The sequence below is a fragment of the Felis catus genome, chromosome C1 (assembly GCF_018350175.1).
Source record: "Felis catus isolate Fca126 chromosome C1, F.catus_Fca126_mat1.0, whole genome shotgun sequence".
Lineage (NCBI taxonomy): Eukaryota > Metazoa > Chordata > Mammalia > Carnivora > Felidae > Felis > Felis catus.
In genome coordinates this window covers 11,015,663-11,032,175 of record NC_058375.1, presented here as the reverse complement: position 1 = coordinate 11,032,175, position 16,513 = coordinate 11,015,663, and the positions used below count along the sequence as shown (strand labels likewise).

The 16,513-nt window shown below is 51.5% G+C and overlaps 1 protein-coding gene across 7 annotated transcripts in view; it reads right to left on the bottom strand.

Moving 5' to 3' along the window:
* Positions 1 to 3,834: 3,834 nt before the first annotated feature.
* Positions 3,835 to 16,513, bottom strand: part of TMEM51 (transmembrane protein 51) — a 54,108-nt gene continuing 41,429 nt past the window's right edge. For 3 of the 7 annotated variants that reach the window (XM_023258150.2, XM_023258148.2, XM_019836214.3), the window contains 3 exons: positions 12,087 to 12,160; positions 7,574 to 8,138; positions 3,835 to 5,007 (listed from right to left, as the gene is read on the bottom strand). In XM_023258150.2, coding sequence (XP_023113918.1) covers positions 4,596 to 5,007; positions 7,574 to 7,917 — 756 coding nt within the window. In that variant the 5' untranslated portion in view covers positions 7,918 to 8,138; positions 12,087 to 12,160 and the 3' untranslated portion in view covers positions 3,835 to 4,595. The remainder of the gene's footprint in view (positions 5,008 to 7,573; positions 8,139 to 12,086; positions 12,161 to 16,513) is intronic. The other 4 variants (XM_023258149.2, XM_045035120.1, XM_019836216.3 and 1 more) reach the window with 2 other exon arrangements.

Below are 16,513 nucleotides of genomic sequence, written 5' to 3'. Positions count from 1 at the left end.
GCTGAGAATGTTTTGTCACACGTGTGTCTGGGGGTTCACTGGTCTGTATCAGCATGCCATCCAGCGCTCTGCCTTCCTCCCACGTGCAGTTGGTTCCCCCCCACGAGGTGTCAGGTGCCGGGCCATCTTAGTGATCTTTTGCTGGAGTCCTCACTGGCCAGCTTTGATCTGAGTGCCATACAACAAGGAAGCTAATGGACGGCTTTGCCAATGGGCTGTAGGACTTTGGACATGTCTCTTGTCCGCTCCGGGTCTGATTCTCCCCCTGTAGAATTCCTGGGTGTGGCTCAATCACCATTCCCTGTGGCGTAGTCCACGAAAGCTGACCACGGAGGAGGTTTGTGGGGGAGAAACGTTTTGCAGCCACATTGGTTTGGGAAATGCTATATCCTGCAGCATCTGCTTGGAGAGTCATAATGTGCATAAGCACATGAGAGACTTTCTAGAATTCTCTGCACTCAGATATCTATGTGGCTCACTCCCCACTTTTCTTCCATGTTGCTTCCCCGGAGACTTGCCCCGTCCTCAGATAGGCGATCGTCTTTTGCCTCACCTTTCTGCACAGGGCTTTTCGTTTTCTGACATTACAGCTCATATTCATTTATTTGTTCATCATCTGTCCCCTTCCACCCAGAACATAGCCTCTGTGTCAGCGGGGACTGGGTCCGCGTGTTTGCAGCTTATCCCTAGCACGTGGCCCACAGTAGATGCTGAGTAAAACTGTGCAGAATGAATAGACGTTGTCTCATTTGTGGATTCGCAAATGAGTTTAATCAAGGGCTCTTTTTTGCTTCCACTCATTAGAATCCAGGGGGGGAAAGCTTGAGGAATGACCAGGGGAGAGGGGCTCTAAATCCTGGTAACTGTGGCCTTCCTGGCACTTGCTTTCTTAGTATGAGCCACTCAGTGCTGAGTGTACTTGGCAAGCTGGTATTGGGCTGGAAAGCGAACAGAATGGACTGACTTGTCCACCATCCGTGATGGGAGTTGCTGTCTGGTGAACCGAGGAAGAGAGCAACCTTTGGCCTCAATCATCCGCTTATGGCTTCCCCTTGGTCAGAGCTGTAACCAATCTGAGAAAAGTGAAAAGAAAACTCGAGCACAGGCAGAGCGTCCTCTACGTGCCCAGCACTGTCTACAATGCAGAGGCAGTGCCCGCCTTCAAGGACTTTGGCTACATTTAGGCTCAGAGCTCGAAAGGAGAATTTATTGGGAGGACACGGCATCTCTTATGGAAGGAACCCAAGGGCTGGGCCGGGCTTCCCAAGGGACAAGGACCAAGGGCCAGAAAGTCATCAGAAGACAGCTATTTCTGAGGGTTTTTTTTTTTTAAATGTTTATTTATTTATTTTGAGAGAGAGAGCGAGCGTGCACGTGCACAAGCGGGGGTGGGGCAGAGAGAGAGAGAGGGAGACACAGAATCTGAAGCAGGCTCCAAGCTGTCAGCAGAGTCCGATGCGGGGCTCCAACTCATGAACCATGAGATCATGATCTGAGCAGAAGTGTGACGCTTCACCGACTGAGCCACCCAGGTGCCCCGTCTCTGAGATTATGGTTCACGTCTACCTCTTTCTGCTTCTCCCCTTGCTTCATTCATCTGTGGCCCATCATGATGGCCCCCAAATCCCTAAGACCCCATCACCCAAGAGCCTCTGCATCCATTGCAGGACCAACCAATTCCCGGGAGAAAAGTAGCTAGCACAGCTCAGCTTCTGATTGGTTCTTCTAGGTCATGTGGACACACACCTCAGGTCCAATCAGCTGAGGCCTGAGAGACTGGTGCTCACGTGACACCAACGTGGCTGCTGAGATTCCTCCTTTTGGGTGGAGGGCCAGGTGGGAATTGTCTCTGCTCTTTCTTGGCCCTGGGGCTTTTTAGTTCCAAGAACAAGTGTGTGGCTTCTTGAATTTTCTCCCATATCTCTGTCCTTTTATATTTAAGAACGGAAACATGATGATGAGACAAGGGCTGGAACTTTATTCCGGTTTTGAGTTTTATTTTGTTTTTTTTTTTTTTATGGTCACAAGGTAGAGAGCCCTGATAGGTCTGGACCAATGAGCAAACAGGCTGAGTGTGCCTTGGGGAATTTTGAGGTGAAGGTGGTCCCCACTTAATATGGTGGGTAATTTTTTTTTTTTTTTTGCCTGTCTGGCACTGTTCAGATCTCCATCCAATAGCCAACGTTCCCAGCTAACATTCTCCTCGCCTTCCCTGTAGACGGAGGTGAACCCAGCCTCTACATGTTACATGTGATACGTAACAAATGCCCACAGACTTGGTGGCCTAAAACCAGCAGCAGCTGGGCCACAGAATTAGGTCCTGATATCTTTCGGGGTTACCGGTCAACGCACCACAAGCCCCAAACCTTTCTCCTCCCCTCCTCCCCCCCCCCCCCCCCCCCCCCCCCGCCCCGAGGAGGGTCTAGGCGGGGCGGGCACCTTGCTAGGTGATCTACCAGAGCCCAGATTGAGGGCCCTTACAGCAAGCTGTTTCTTAGCTCATGAGCTATTCTTTTCTTTTTCTTCCTGTTTGTCCTCTCAGGAGGAAGGTGAAGAGTAACCAAAGATCAAGTCCCGCCCACAGATACGAGGAGAGCCACAGGCTGGCTCAGCAGCGGGCTGGGACCAGGCAGGCCAGCCCTCTGGTGTCTTAGCCACGAAGCAGGCCCTTAGAGCTCCCTTTTAGCAGATGGATTTGTATAAGGAAAGTGAAAGTTTGGAATTTAGGCCCTGTTGCCAACCCCGAGATAAGGAGGTGATTCACTTCCTATCTGCCGCCTCTTCCCTACTTAGGGGCTTTTAGGAAACACGCAGGGCCTCAGAATGGCAACCATGCAGAATTCATTCTTCTCCTAGCCATGCAGACTCCACTTCAAGCTCACCAATGCCAGGAAGGCACCCCTGGGCCCGGGTGCGTCTTCCCAGACTCCCCCTCCGCGGTCAAGACCGTGACCCCAGACGTCGCTCCTCCTCTCCTCTGGTTCGGCCTCAGCAGTCTGCAGTCCCCATGGACATTCTCTTTCGTTGGACTGCTTTCCTGGGCTCCCCGGGTAGGCACTTTGCCCTCTCCATGAGGACACGCTCACCCGGCCCGGGTGAGCATACAGCCCAGCGGTTCCCTCTCGCCTGGCCTCAGGAGGGGGACGTTGGGAGGATGTTTAGACAGGGAGGAGCTGCTGTCTAAACAGCCACAATGTTCTGTTGGGCGCGTGGGTTGACGGAGCAGCCCCAGCTCTCGGGAAGCACAGTTCCTCGCTCTCGTTCAAAGTCTGGAAAAGCTCTTTACGCTGGGTTGCACAGTAGGGCGTTTAAAGAACTCAGGCACTAGAGCCAGGCGGCTTGGGTTCAAACTCCAGCCCTGCCGCGTGCTAGCAATGGGACACGGGGCACTTTAATAAGCCCCAGTGAGCTAACCTGCAAAATGGCCGTGAGGCCAGGATACAGAGGAAGTGGGATAACGTATGTGAGATACTTAGCACAGCGCCTGGTAATACGAAGTGTTCCATGCATATCAGCAATTCTTTTTTAATTTTTTTAATGCTCATTTATTTCTGAGAGGGAGAGAGAGAGACAGAGTGCGAGCAGGGGAGGGGCAGAGAGAGAGGGAGACACGGAATCGGAAGCGGCTCCGGGCTCTGAACCGTCGGCACAGAGCCCGACGCGGGGCTCGAACCCACAAACCGCGAGATCACGACCTGAGCTGAAGTCGGACGCTCAACTGACTGAGCCCCTGCCCCGGCGCCCCTGCATGTTAGCAATTCTTAGGATCAGCGGTGTTTCTCTCGAAGCAAGCCAGTGTTTTGGAAGAGCCGCTGCAGGAATTCAGCATCCGACTGTAGTCCATATAAAATATTTTATTATAAAAAGCTCAGTTGCATGGCATTTTCGAAGGAACAGAGCATCTCATGGTATGCTTTCCTTTTTTGCCCTTACACAGGAGAGACTAGGAGAGGGGGCCAGGAAAGACTCTGATGGAATGCATCACCGGGCCTTGGACCCTCAGAAAGTGGATGGCTTCAGGGACTCTGAGAGAGCCCCCCCACCCACCCCAGGCCTCGCTGCCCCCCCACCCCGCCCCCAATCATTCAGCCCCTGGTTTGTCTTCATTCACGAACCGGCCCCGTGTCCTTTCTATAAGGCTGAGTCACATCTCCTGCCCACAGCTCAGGACTCCAGTGAGGAAAGCAAAGGCACGATAACTTGTTTTCTCTTTGACACAAAACAGTCCTAGTGGAAGCAAAACAAAAATCACAACCTAAACCAGCCGCTCGGGGTCCTCTCCTGATCGGAAAGAGGGGCTTGTCGCCAACAACTCCGAGTCGGGGGAGGAACAACAGGGAAGGTGCCTACGCGGCGGCCCCGGCGGGGTCCACGTCCCGAGGCCCGAGGCGGCGGCTCTTCCGGACGCACCTGCTAGGTGAGGTTCTGTGGACGTCAGTCACCCCCTAGTCCCGGGATCCCCCCACCCCCCACCCCCAGCCACATCGTTCTGGGTGCCTCCGGCCCCTCCACTTCTCGACTGCAGCTGAAGTGGCTTCACTGGGGGTCCGTGGTGTAGAGGGTGAGCAACCGGAGGGACACAAGGAGCGAGGTCGTCAGTCAGGTGGCCGGGCGTCCGAAGGCTTCTCGTGGACTTCGTCGTACTGTGGCGGGGGAGTCAACGGCTCGATGGAGGGGGCAGGGGCGTTTTTGTCCGGGAGGTTGATCCTGAAGTCCTTGAGGTGGAGCTTTTCGGATTTAATCCTTCGCACTTTCAGCGGCTTCAGGCGCTTGGCCAGCTTGGAGTTCTGCCTGTCGGGGGGATTCCCTGCGCCGGTCTCCGCGTTGGCCCTGGCTGCCGTGGGGCTCGACTCGTCGAGCCCCGTCAAGGACTCGTAGGAGGGGAGAGAGATGCTCATCCTCGGGTTCTGGTCCGGTTCCCTCGCCTCTGAGTAGTCTGTGTTCATCACCTCCTCGTAGCTGGGGACATAGTACCTTGAGGAGGCCTCCTCCTCCTCCTCCTCCTGGCTGCAAGATAACACACAGCGACAAGGAGAGGGTTAGCACGGACTCATGCCCCTGAAAATCACAGGTAGATGTGATTTTCTCTCCAGATCCTGTGTCAGCACGGGGTCCTCCTACAGGAGTCGGGTGCTGTTCTAGGTACCTTAACACATACCAACCACTCTCATCTTCCTAACAACACTGTGAGCTAGGTACTATCACTGTACCCATTTTGTGGATGGGGAAGCAGACACATCGAGGTCATGTGAGTTGGTCATATATCGAGGAAGCGGGAGAGCAGGCACTGAACACCACACTCTCAATGACTACACTGTCTTATCTGGAAGCGTTAACACAAGGACGTATTAAGCCCCCTTTGCTTTTAAGCCTCCCACTTAACCACATGCGGGATGGGCTATTCTGGTGCCCTGCTGGGTCCCTTTTGGCCAGAGGCAACACGAACGTGCATGAAATCGCTGCCGATTTGAAGCAAAATGGTTTTCCCTAGGTAGAGAATGAGTATCTGATATAAAATTTATATGTATTGCAAGTGATTCTGTGACTTTTGTCTTCCAAGTTCACTACAAGACTTAAAAGACAGGTCGGGTCCTCAGGCTTGCTCTCATTTGACTGTTGAAAGAGAAAACCAGAGAGTCAGGGGGTTGGTTGTTGTTGTTGTTGCTGTTTTTTATACACTTGAACCTTTGGGTGATAATGGCCGACATCGGACCCTCACTGTTTGTCCCTGTTTGCTCCTCTCGTGTCCCTTAGCCATGCGTGTGCTCACGGCCATGAGCACTCACATGGCGAGGGTGGTAATTACGGGGGACTGATTTGCCTTCTTTGTTCTTTTCTGTATTTCCTAAGTTTTCTAGAATACGCCTGCACGATCTTTTATCAGAAAATGGACTGAATTCTTCCAAACTGAAAACAACTCCCTTCCCGCTAGAAAGATAACAAACTTGCAGAAAATCCAAACAACACAGGAAAACCTAACGCACAAAATAAAACCATCCCAAGCCCTTCCACCTGGCCACAACCACTAACACTCTGCTGTGCACTTTTCCAGACTCGTCTGTAATCCCACAGCCGCGACATTTGATGAGATTAGGACCTTACCGAAGATGCTGTTAAAGCCTCCTTTTCTCGGGGCGCCTGGGTGGCGCAGTCGGTTAAGCGTCCGACTTCAGCCAGGTCACGATCTCGCGGTCCGTGAGTTCGAGCCCCGCATCGGGCTCTGGGCTGATGGCTCAGAGCCTGGAGCCTGTTTCCGATTCTGTGTCTCCCTCTCTCTCTGCCCCTCCCCCGTTCATGCTCTGTCTCTCTCTGTCCCCAAAATAAATAAAAGTTGAAAAAAAAATTAAAAAAAAAAAAAACAAACCTCCTTTTCTCAACGTGGTGCATACATGGTCCCACGTTAGCAACTGTAGGTCGACTGTGGCTGCGTAGAATGCCACTGAATGGGCGTGCCATGATTTAGCCTGAATGATGGGTAGTTAGGTTGTTTCTCAGGTTTTGCTATTCTAAGCAATGCTCTGGTGAATAGATGGGTACAAATTCCTTTGCACTTGTGTGATGACCTTCCAAGCATCGGCTCTCGGGAACAGAATGGATAGGTCCACGCATCCTCAATACCTCCTCTTACTATGAAACTCCCCTTCGGAAGGGTTGTGTCAATCAACACCCCCATTTCCCTATAGCTCTCCAACACCGGGGGCTGTCTGCCTTGGCCATTAAGATAGGCAAAGAATAATGATACCTATTTGTTTGTGTCTCGTGACTAATAGAGGCTGGACATCTATTGTCTGAACATAGATGAAAAGCTTGCTTGTATCTTTTGTCCGTTTCCCCATTGGTGTGTGCATCTTTCGCATTTATTTGGAAGGGCTCTTTCTATAGTAGGGATGTCAACCTTTATCATCTCTTCCCCAATTTATCGCTTATCCCTTCAACGTGTTTGTGGCGTTTTTTGGTCCAACAGGATGCTGCTTCCCAACCTTTTCTTTTCTTTTTCTTTTTAATTTCTTTTTTAATGTTTATTTCTGAGAGAGACTAGGCGGGGAGAGGCAGAGGGCAAGGGGGCAGAGGATCCAAAGCAGGCTCTGTGCTGATAGCAGAGAGCCTGATGCGGGGCCCGAACTCATGAACCATGGGATCGTGACCTGAACCGAAGTCGGACGCTTAACTGATTGAGCCACCCAGGCGCCCCGCCCCCCAACCTTTATGATGCGAGGCGTGTGCGCACAGCATGCTGGGGTGAACGGACGAGCCGTGTGCCTGATGTGGCTCTGGCCACCCCAGGCCCCATGCATCTTCCCTGCGGGTATCAGAATCTTGGTACCTCTGTAATCCATACATTCCACATTATTTGGGACTCTCCGGGATAGAAGAATACAGTTATTTGGGCAATTAGAAATGGCTGTACAGAGCCTTAGTGGGGGCGGGGGGGAGACTCTACCCCTAGACTAAAGGGGCGGTCTCCTAGAGTCTCCCAGACGCAAAGGGTGTGTTCGGGGAGCCCTGAGAGTGTGCCCACGCATGTGTCCCCCCACCTTCCCCCCCCACGGTCTGGGGGGTGGCCAGTCCTCACCTGTCTTCCTCTGGGGCATGTGGCTCGGCCCCCGCCTGGTGCTGGATGTGGGCCATCTCCTCGCCTTGTCGTTGCTTCCTCTTGTCCCGGATGCTCAGGCAGATGGACAGCAGCAGGAGCATCACCCCAGCCCCGACCAGCACGTAGGCCACGGAGAAGGTCTTACTCTTGAGAATCCCGCTGCCGATCTCTGTCTTGTTGTTCCCCTGGGCGGTCGGCTTTTCGGCGGCGCTGAACCCGGGCACCAGGTTCCACATGGCCATGATGACCCCGAGAACCAGCATCCCCAGGCCAATGGCGGTCAGCGCATAGTGGGAGCCGTTGGCCTTCGACTGGGCCATCATGCCGGGGTGGGGGGTGGGAGGGGGGCGCGCAGGGCAAGGCCGGGCTCCAAGGAAGAAAATCAACAGATAAGGGCAGCAGCAGCAGCCAAAGCAACCCAAAACCCGCTCAACGCCCTGCACAAAATCCCTAGGGCCACCCCAAAGAAACAGCGGCTGAGCTCTCGAGGGATGGCTTCGGGCAAGTTCGAGGCATCCTGTGTGGACGGCTGCGGCCGAGAGGTCTGGAAGGAGAAAGCAGAAAGAGAGGGGAAGATCAGTTCGGATCTGAGACGCTCTTGTGAGCACAGCGGCCGTACTGTTGAAGCGGCCACGAAGCAGGACGGAGCCACGGGCTCTGGCGGGGCCTCGCCTTTGATGCATTCCAGATGTCTTACGTGCTGCGCTCGGCTCCTTCTGTGAGCCTGCGGAAGGAGGGCTGACCCGCCTACCCCGCCCGAAAAGGAAAAGCCGGACCTTTCCATGCAGGAGACCAGAAAGGTCAGAGCTCCGGGTCCTTAAAACAGTTTGTGGAATTCAACAAAGTGCGGTAGAGTCTGAGCTCTCACTGGGTCCGGCGAGGAGCGAGAACGAGGGGGAGCCTGAGCCGTGGTCAGTAGCGGTACCCAAATCGCCTGGGTGACGGGCATCCGTCAGTGAAACGTCCCAGTCCGTACAGCCTGCGGTCCGGCCACCACCTTCGATGGCTCCCCATTTCCTGCAGCAGAAAATCCAGGCTCCTAGGATCACGCCCGTGACTGCCTCCCCCCACCATCTCTCACCTCGCCCTTCTCCGCACGCCCCCCCTCTAGCATCTCTGCTGTTCTCTGGTCACCCCTGCTCAGCTGCCCCTTTCCGTGGGCTCCCACAACCCCCCGGCAGTGGCTGTGGCCAGTCTCTCTCTTCCTGTGACACATCCTCTTTATCTCTGCACCTGGGACATAGAGGGACTCCGAACACGTTTGCCGATTCATTGAATGAACTGAACAGAGGCCATCTGAAGCCATCCTGTGAGACTAGCTTCCCTTTGGCCATATGGAGTTTTGTTTTCCTTTTTTTTAACGTTTATTTTTGAGAGAGAGAGACAGAGAGAGAGAGAGCGAGCATGTGCGCAGGGGGGCAGAGAGATTGGGGGCGGGGGTTGGGCAGAGGATCTGAAGCTAACAGCACAGAGCCTGACACGGGGCTCGAACGCACAAACCGTGAGATCATGACCTGAGCCGGAGTCAGACTGTTACCCAACTGAGCCACCCAGGTGCCCCGGGGTTTTGCTTTTCTTAAAGGAGCAGAAGCCTGCCCATTCCTCATCATAGCTGCTGTGCCCGGCTGGATGAGACACCTTCTTCCCCCGAAGTGGCTCGGAGACTCTGTGCTAAAGGGAGCAGCCCTTCGTCCCGGGATTCCACAACCATTTGTTGTCGGGAAGAGTGAGCAAGACAAGCAAGTCCCCTGAAGGTTTAGCTGAGAACACTCTCAGGGGCCAAGAGGACCAGCGAGCAGCGCCCTTCCTGGCTAACTGCTCCTCAGAACGTTATTCCCGGGACAGCAACCTTTGTAGAACAGTAAAACTTGACAGATGTTTGGCGGGGCAAGGTCCTGTTTTCAATTGTGCATTCTTTCCAATCTTTCCAGAAGGACGGCTGACCAGGCCACTTGAAATCCAACGCCGCAGAGATATTTTCTCATCAAACAATGGGCTCCATCTGAAACTGGCCACTTTGTTAAAAAATACTCTAAAAATATTTGGGATAATATCCTTTATCGGCTTGAGGTCTGTTCCTTCTTTTTTGCACTCAACAAATATTTCTTGCGCATCTGCTAAGCAGTGTTAGGCACTGGAGAAATACTGGTGAGCAAGTTAAGGGCTGGTGGGGCTTCCGGGACAGCAGGAAAAAGCCCACGAGGAATAACAACAAAATGGGAAGAGAGTATAGAAGCTGGAATTCGGTAGGTGTGTGTCCTATGGAAAGTCTCCCTGAGAGAGAAGTCCCACTTCACATAATAGGGTCTGCACCCTGTTCGTGCTGTCCTACGTGTATTTGTATGTATGCATATATGCACGCATCCTGATGTGTGAACATGTACGTGTGTGCGTGCAGGGCACTGAACAAGGATCCATTCCGCTGCAGCCAGTGGCGGGGGGACCAGCTGAAAAGTCTACCGTATACACAAGGGTATTTGTTTCTTACAATATCACTCACAGCCAGCAAAGGAAAGGATGAGGGGATCGGCGGTTCTGCCACACGGATCTGAGATGAGACCGGCAGGGGAGGGGCGGGGCGGGGGCTCTGGGGGTAAAGGTTCAGCCTGAGGCTGGTGTGGGAAGCAGATTAAAAAGCCCATTACTGAGCACCTGCTAGGGGGCCCTACAGGTAGGCCTTGAACGCGGGAGGCTGACAGTGCGTTTTCTAAACCAGTGATCGGGGCCACTTTAACATTCCACCTTCCCTGCTCTCTCAACTCCAGCTTCGCCGTATCCTGTCACATGAGTAAAACAAGCCTCAGATAAGAGTCACCGACAGAGGTGAAAATGTCAGGATTCACACATTTGGGCCTGTTCAGTTGTCAGTGATTGAAAACAGGCACCAACACCCAGTGTGGGTAATGGTATTGGGATAAGTCATTTCATACAATTTTCCTAAGTGGCAAATTTTGGCATTTATGGATGAAAAGTTTCAAAATGCTTATACCGTTTGGCTCTGTAGTTCCAACTTGTAAGAACTATGTACAGGGCAAGGATATTCATCATAGCTTCGTAGCAGTGGGAAACTAGAAGCTACTGAAATAGCCAATAATCTGCATCTGGTTGAATAAAATATGGTACGTGTGCTTATTAAATTAGGGTTTCAAGCCGGCTAATGATACGTTTTAAAGTCAGACAAGGTTAAAAAAAAAAACCGGCACGTGCAGTGTGATTATAATTTTAAAAATTCTATACACAGACATGTATTTATGAATACATGGGAAGGAAGACTGGATCCTTCTTACGTTAAAACAAAGAGACAAAATATTTTCACGCATGCAAACATGTTCGTAAAAATCTCAGAGGAGGGGCACATTCCAAATTTAGCAACGATTGCTTCCGAGAACGGAGAGGGCTTGGAGCGTATAGCTTTCACTCAATTTCTGTATCTTGAAGGTGTTACAGCCAGAACAACGTATTGTTGCAAGGCAACATAGGTTGGTGGTTAAACATGAACTTTGGAACCAGTTTGGAAACCGGCTGCCTGAGCTCAGATCCTCACTCTACTTTCCTACCTGTGTGACTTTGGGCAAATTACTTAACCTCCCTGTGCCTCAGTATCCACCACTGTAAAGGGGAAATAAAAGCCTTCTAGTATTCACCTCTTAGGAGAGTTTTGATAAGTGAACAAGGAAAGATACATAAAGCACCGAGAACTGTATGTGACCAGCACAAGAGTCAGTCCTTAGAGAAAGGTTTGTTATTTAATATTATTTAAAGCTTGCATTGCCAATGGGGTGAGACCACCCACGAGGGGGGCAAAGATGACATGGTGTTGGATATTATAATGGCTTGGGGCCCTCCATAATACACAAACAGATACACAAACACTATTTAATGGATTATATTGAATTTCAAAACACTCAAATTATGCATACCACGGTGCTTTTGGTTGTGTGTGTGTGTGTGTGTGTTGTGGGATTAGAATGATTTTTGTTGTCTTTTTCTTACTGGCAGACTAAGGACTGGAAACAGAAACAGGCCTGTGGTGCCTTTAGAATGAACAGATGAAATAAAGGTTTTTGGGTTTTGGGTTCGTGGCAGAGTTACGCTTCCAATGGTCGCTCAACATCGCTCGTCGATTGCACGCTCCCCCTGGAGCCCAGGATCCCGTTGGGTTCACCAGGGATGTGGAAACCCAGCTCCCGAGCCGCAGCTGATGGCTGTTTATGTTGTTTCTGGCTTGCTGACCCACGTTATATTTAGCATGATGTTCTTTCCCTTTCAAAAATATGGAAAGAAGCTAATTTTGTGCTCGGAGGATTTGGACCACATAGTTTCCAACACGTCCTTAAAACAGGGCAGCCTTGGCAGGCAGACTAGGGTCCCAGCTCAGCCAGACTCATGGACCCATCGTGGCTCATGGTCAAGGCTGCCCTCAAGGATAAGTGAGTGATTCTACACCTGGGTGTTCAAGAAAAGTTGTTAACTACTTAAGAGAAGCATCTACCTGTTGTTACCTGGGGTGCTCAGGGCAGGCTGGGAAACAATTCTTCATACTAAAATCTTGAATTAAGGACCCACCTGTAAGAAACCAGAAACACAGCTTTCTAAGTAAGTGGTGAGAATTTCTTCTTTTTTTTTTTTCTTTTAATTTTTTAAAAAAACATTTATTCAGTTTTGGGAGACAGAGACAGAGCATGAGCGGGGGTGGGGCAGAGAAAGAGAGGGAGACACAGAATCCGAAGTAGGCTCCAGGCTCCGAGCTGTCAGCACAGAGCCTGACGCGGGGCTCGAACCCATGAACTGTGAGATCATGACCTGAGCCGAAGTCTAACGCTTAACTGACTGATCCCCCCAGGCACCCCAGCGGTGAGCATTTCAATTTGAGATGCTTCCTGGGTGGGTGGGTATGTGTTTTCTTTGTTTTTTCTTGGGGGAGGGAGGGCATCGGTTGGGGTACATGCAAGAAAGGTTGTCCCCAAAGAAATCAAGACTCTGGACCAAAAGAGTGGGGCTGCGGAAGGATGACAGTCCAGTAGCTGCATTTACCAGACCCTTATGTGGTTTTATCTGTCTTATACAAGTGTTCTGGAGACTCAAAGAAGAGGAAACACTCCCCCAAGTCATTTTATGAGGAGTGTATAACCTTGATCCCTAAAGTAAATAAGGACAAGGCAAGAGAGGAAAATGGTGGGCCTATCTGATCCACGTGCACACAAAAATCCTAAACAAAATATCAGCAAATGGAATCCCACGATGTCGTTTTAAAAGCAGACAATTACAGGGGCGCCTGGGTGGCTCAGTCGGTTAAGCAGCTGACTTCAGCTCAGGTCACGATCTCGCGGTCCATGAGTTCGAGCCCCGCGTCGGGCTCTGTGCTGACAGCTCAGAGCCTGGAGCCTGTTTCGGATTCTGTGTCTCTCTCTCTCGGACCCTCCCCCGTTCATGCTCTATCTCTCTCTGTCTCAAAAATAAATAAACGTTAAAAGCAGACAATTACATAATACATCACCATCAAGTTGGGTTTATCCCCAGAACGTAGGGTTGGTTCAACACGAGAAAACCGAGTGATGCCAGGCACCAGGAAAAAGCGTGAGCCACGACAGCATCATCCAGTGGAGTATTACACAGCCATGAACACAAAGAACCCTCAGCTACATGCACCGGTGTGGCCCATTCTGGCAAGCGTGAGGTTGAACGGGAAAGCAAACCCGGCATGTTTCCATTTATGTGACGTTCCGAGCGAGGCAAAACCAAACAACACGTGTCCATTTTTGTAATAAGAGGAAGAAATGCAAAGGTTGCAAAAACTAAAATTCAGGATCATAGCGACCTCCCTGGAGGAGTGAGAAACAGTGCCCGGGGAGGGTGAGAGAGAAGGGTACGTGGGTGTTTACTTATGACGTTATTCCTTAAATTTCACAGATCTCTTATAGGGGCCTTTTCGATTGGTTGAATTATTTTGCGGTAGGAATTTCCAAAACCATCAACATTTTTCCCACACTTGTAGCATAAAATCCAAACTCCCTTGTCCCACCAGATTGGATTGGCTCCTGCCTCTCTCATTCCTTCTCTCTTGGCTCATCAACCCTCTGTGGCTTCTGCTCTGTTTTTCACTCACACCGAGCACGTCCTGCCACAAGGTCTTTGCGCTTGGTCTGGCTACTTAAAAACAATTTTTTTTTAATGTTTATTTAGTTTTGAGAGAGAGACATATGGAGCTCAAGTGGGGGAGGGGCAGAGAGAGAAGGAGACGCAGAATCCGAAGCAGGTTCCAGGCTCCGAGCTGTCAGCACAGAGCCTGACGCGGAGCTGGAACCCGTGAACTGCAAGATCATGACCTGAGCCAAAGTTGGCACTTAACCGACTGAGCCACCCAGGTGCCCCTGGTCTGGCTACTTTTTACTACTTCTGTCTCTCACCTCAAACTCCACCTCCTCAAAAAGGATATCCCTAACCACTCTGTATAAAATACCCCTCCTTCACCCAGCTACTCTTAAGCCCCATGCTTGTTGGTTCCCTGATGACATTCCTTCCCACGGACAGATGACATTACCTCACCATCTATAATAGTATTGGTTTGTTTTCTTGTAGGCTCCCTGTCTCCCCCACTGGAGTATAAACCCCCTGAAATAAAGCTCTTGTTAGGGAAGCCAGCAGGTGCTTAATAACTAACTCTTCATTGAATGAATATCTCGCAAGTTAAAAAGTTTAACCAATGTCCCATATCAATTTGGGGAAATTCCTAGTCCACAGTTGGCACCGAGGGGGAGAGGATTCGTTAGAGCAACCTTCAGGAGTCTCCCGTGTGCAGACCGCTTGCCAGCAACATGGGAGAGGTGCCCAGTTAATTGTGATTTCCATTCTGACCTGAAGTGGTGACTACCAATGTCCCCTGGTGTTCCTAGGCAGGAGTGGGCAGGGGTGAGAGCCCTGAGCCTCCTTCCTTTTGGGCAGCCACTGTCTTCCCTCCCACGAGCACCCTTGGCCCAACCAGAGCCAACATGGGTTTCCAGGGTGGGGGCGGATAGTCACAGCTCTGGACACTGGATGCCCCACTTGGCTGACACCCGAGTGTAGCCACCCCACACCTAGAGGGACTTGCTATGAGTCTGATATGAAGACAACACTTGGAATAAAATTGAATGAAAGAAAGGGAAAAAAGGCTCTGCTCTAGCTGAAATGGAGCGAAGGGCCCCAAACGATGGTGGAGTGTTCCCTGGCCCGGGTCCCGCTGAACCCCAGAAATTCTCTGGAACGCAGTTCAGAAACCAAGGATCTGATCTAGACCCTTGAGTGGCCACGAAGCTTGCCCCCTGGCCCCAGAAGGAAGGCACAGCTCCAGCCCATCCAACCTTCCATGGGAGGGGATCTCAGTCCTGGCAGAGTGACCAGTTCCTAGGACAAAGAGCCTCCTTGACCAATCTCCCTGTGCCCTGAGCTCTTCCTGCCAAGCTGCATAATTGGGAAAGGGATCCCCAGCTGCATTCAGGGAACCAGGCCACATTCCCATCACAAAGGAAGAACTCAGTGGGGGCCCTCTGGGCCAAGTTTCAGCCCCTAGTCCCTTTTGTCACCAAGTTCCGGTCCCATGCAGGGGGGAAGGTTGGGGGGACCGGGAGGAGAAGGGCTCTGAGCCACCACTGCCGCAGCTCCCCTCCAGCCTGGGAGTGTCAGGCCACCTCCCTACCAACCAAGGTCAAAGGCATCAGGTTCCCATCCGTTCAGAGCATGTTCTTGTAGACTGAGCACTCAGGAAGAATGAAAGGCATGTGGCCAAATGAGTCATAAAGGTAGAGGGGAGGGAAGAGGGTTGCCTGGGCCCGGAGAGAGCTGACGGTGAAGGAAAAGGTGCTAAGCGATCTGCAAGGCAGAGCCACAACTGTAGGAAGAGTAGTGTAAGTCCCAGCAGCAGCCATCCTCCAAGGAGCGAGGAGCCCACTCTCTCCGAATCTCAGAGAGGTTACATAATTCGCCCTAGGGCACACAGTGCTAAGCAGCAGGCGAGATTCACAATCAAATCCTCCTGACTTTGCCCATGTTCCTCCTTCCCTTGCACGTCGCCGCTCCCTGGGCAGGGCAGGCAGGCCAGAAACGAGTACGGCAGTTTATTCTGGGAGATATTTCATCGCAGAAGCACGAGGGGTAACAGGTGTCCCTTTCTTTTAAAATGGCTTTCTAAGGAATTTGCATCTGACAATTGCTGGGTCCCTATTGTGTGCCAGGGGCTTTGGGGGGGACACACGGATGTGTGAGATACTTTTACAGGCCAGCGGGAAGACAAGTGATGCTTTCTTATAGAAGGGAAGTCAGCATCAGGTGAGAGTGAACGTGGGTCGGGTGCCGACTCTGTGCCAGGCCCTGTGTCCAGCTCCTTCTGCGTACGATCACTTGATCATTACTATTTCTATTTTACAGGTAAGGACACAGAGGCTCAGAGAGGTATAGTGACCTGTCCAAAGTTACACAGCTAGTATACAAGGCAGGTATAAGGCACGTCTGATTCTAAAACCCATAAACCACAAGGCAGTACTGATAACATGGGGCACAGAGAACGAGCCTACAGAAGGGGCAAGAGATTACCTTTGAGGGAGGTGGGGGAAGGAAGATCCAGAAGCTTTGCAAGGCCTTGAGGTGTATGTAAATTTACCTTGGGTGGAGTTTGGGGGTAGGAGGGGATTAAGGGCGATCTGTGGGGAGGGTTCAGTCTGAGAAACTGCAGAGATGGGAGAGGGGACGGTTCCCAGAACCTAACACTTGCTGCACTGAAAAGAGGCAGTTTTCCCCTCCCCAGTGGAAGATCTTGGGGAATGTTTTGTAAAAAATGTTTATTTTTGAGTGTGTGAGAGAGAGAGAGAGAGAGAGAGAGAGGGAGAGAGAGAAAGAAAGAGAGGGAGAGAGAGAATCTGAAACAGGCTCCAGGCTCTGAGCCCG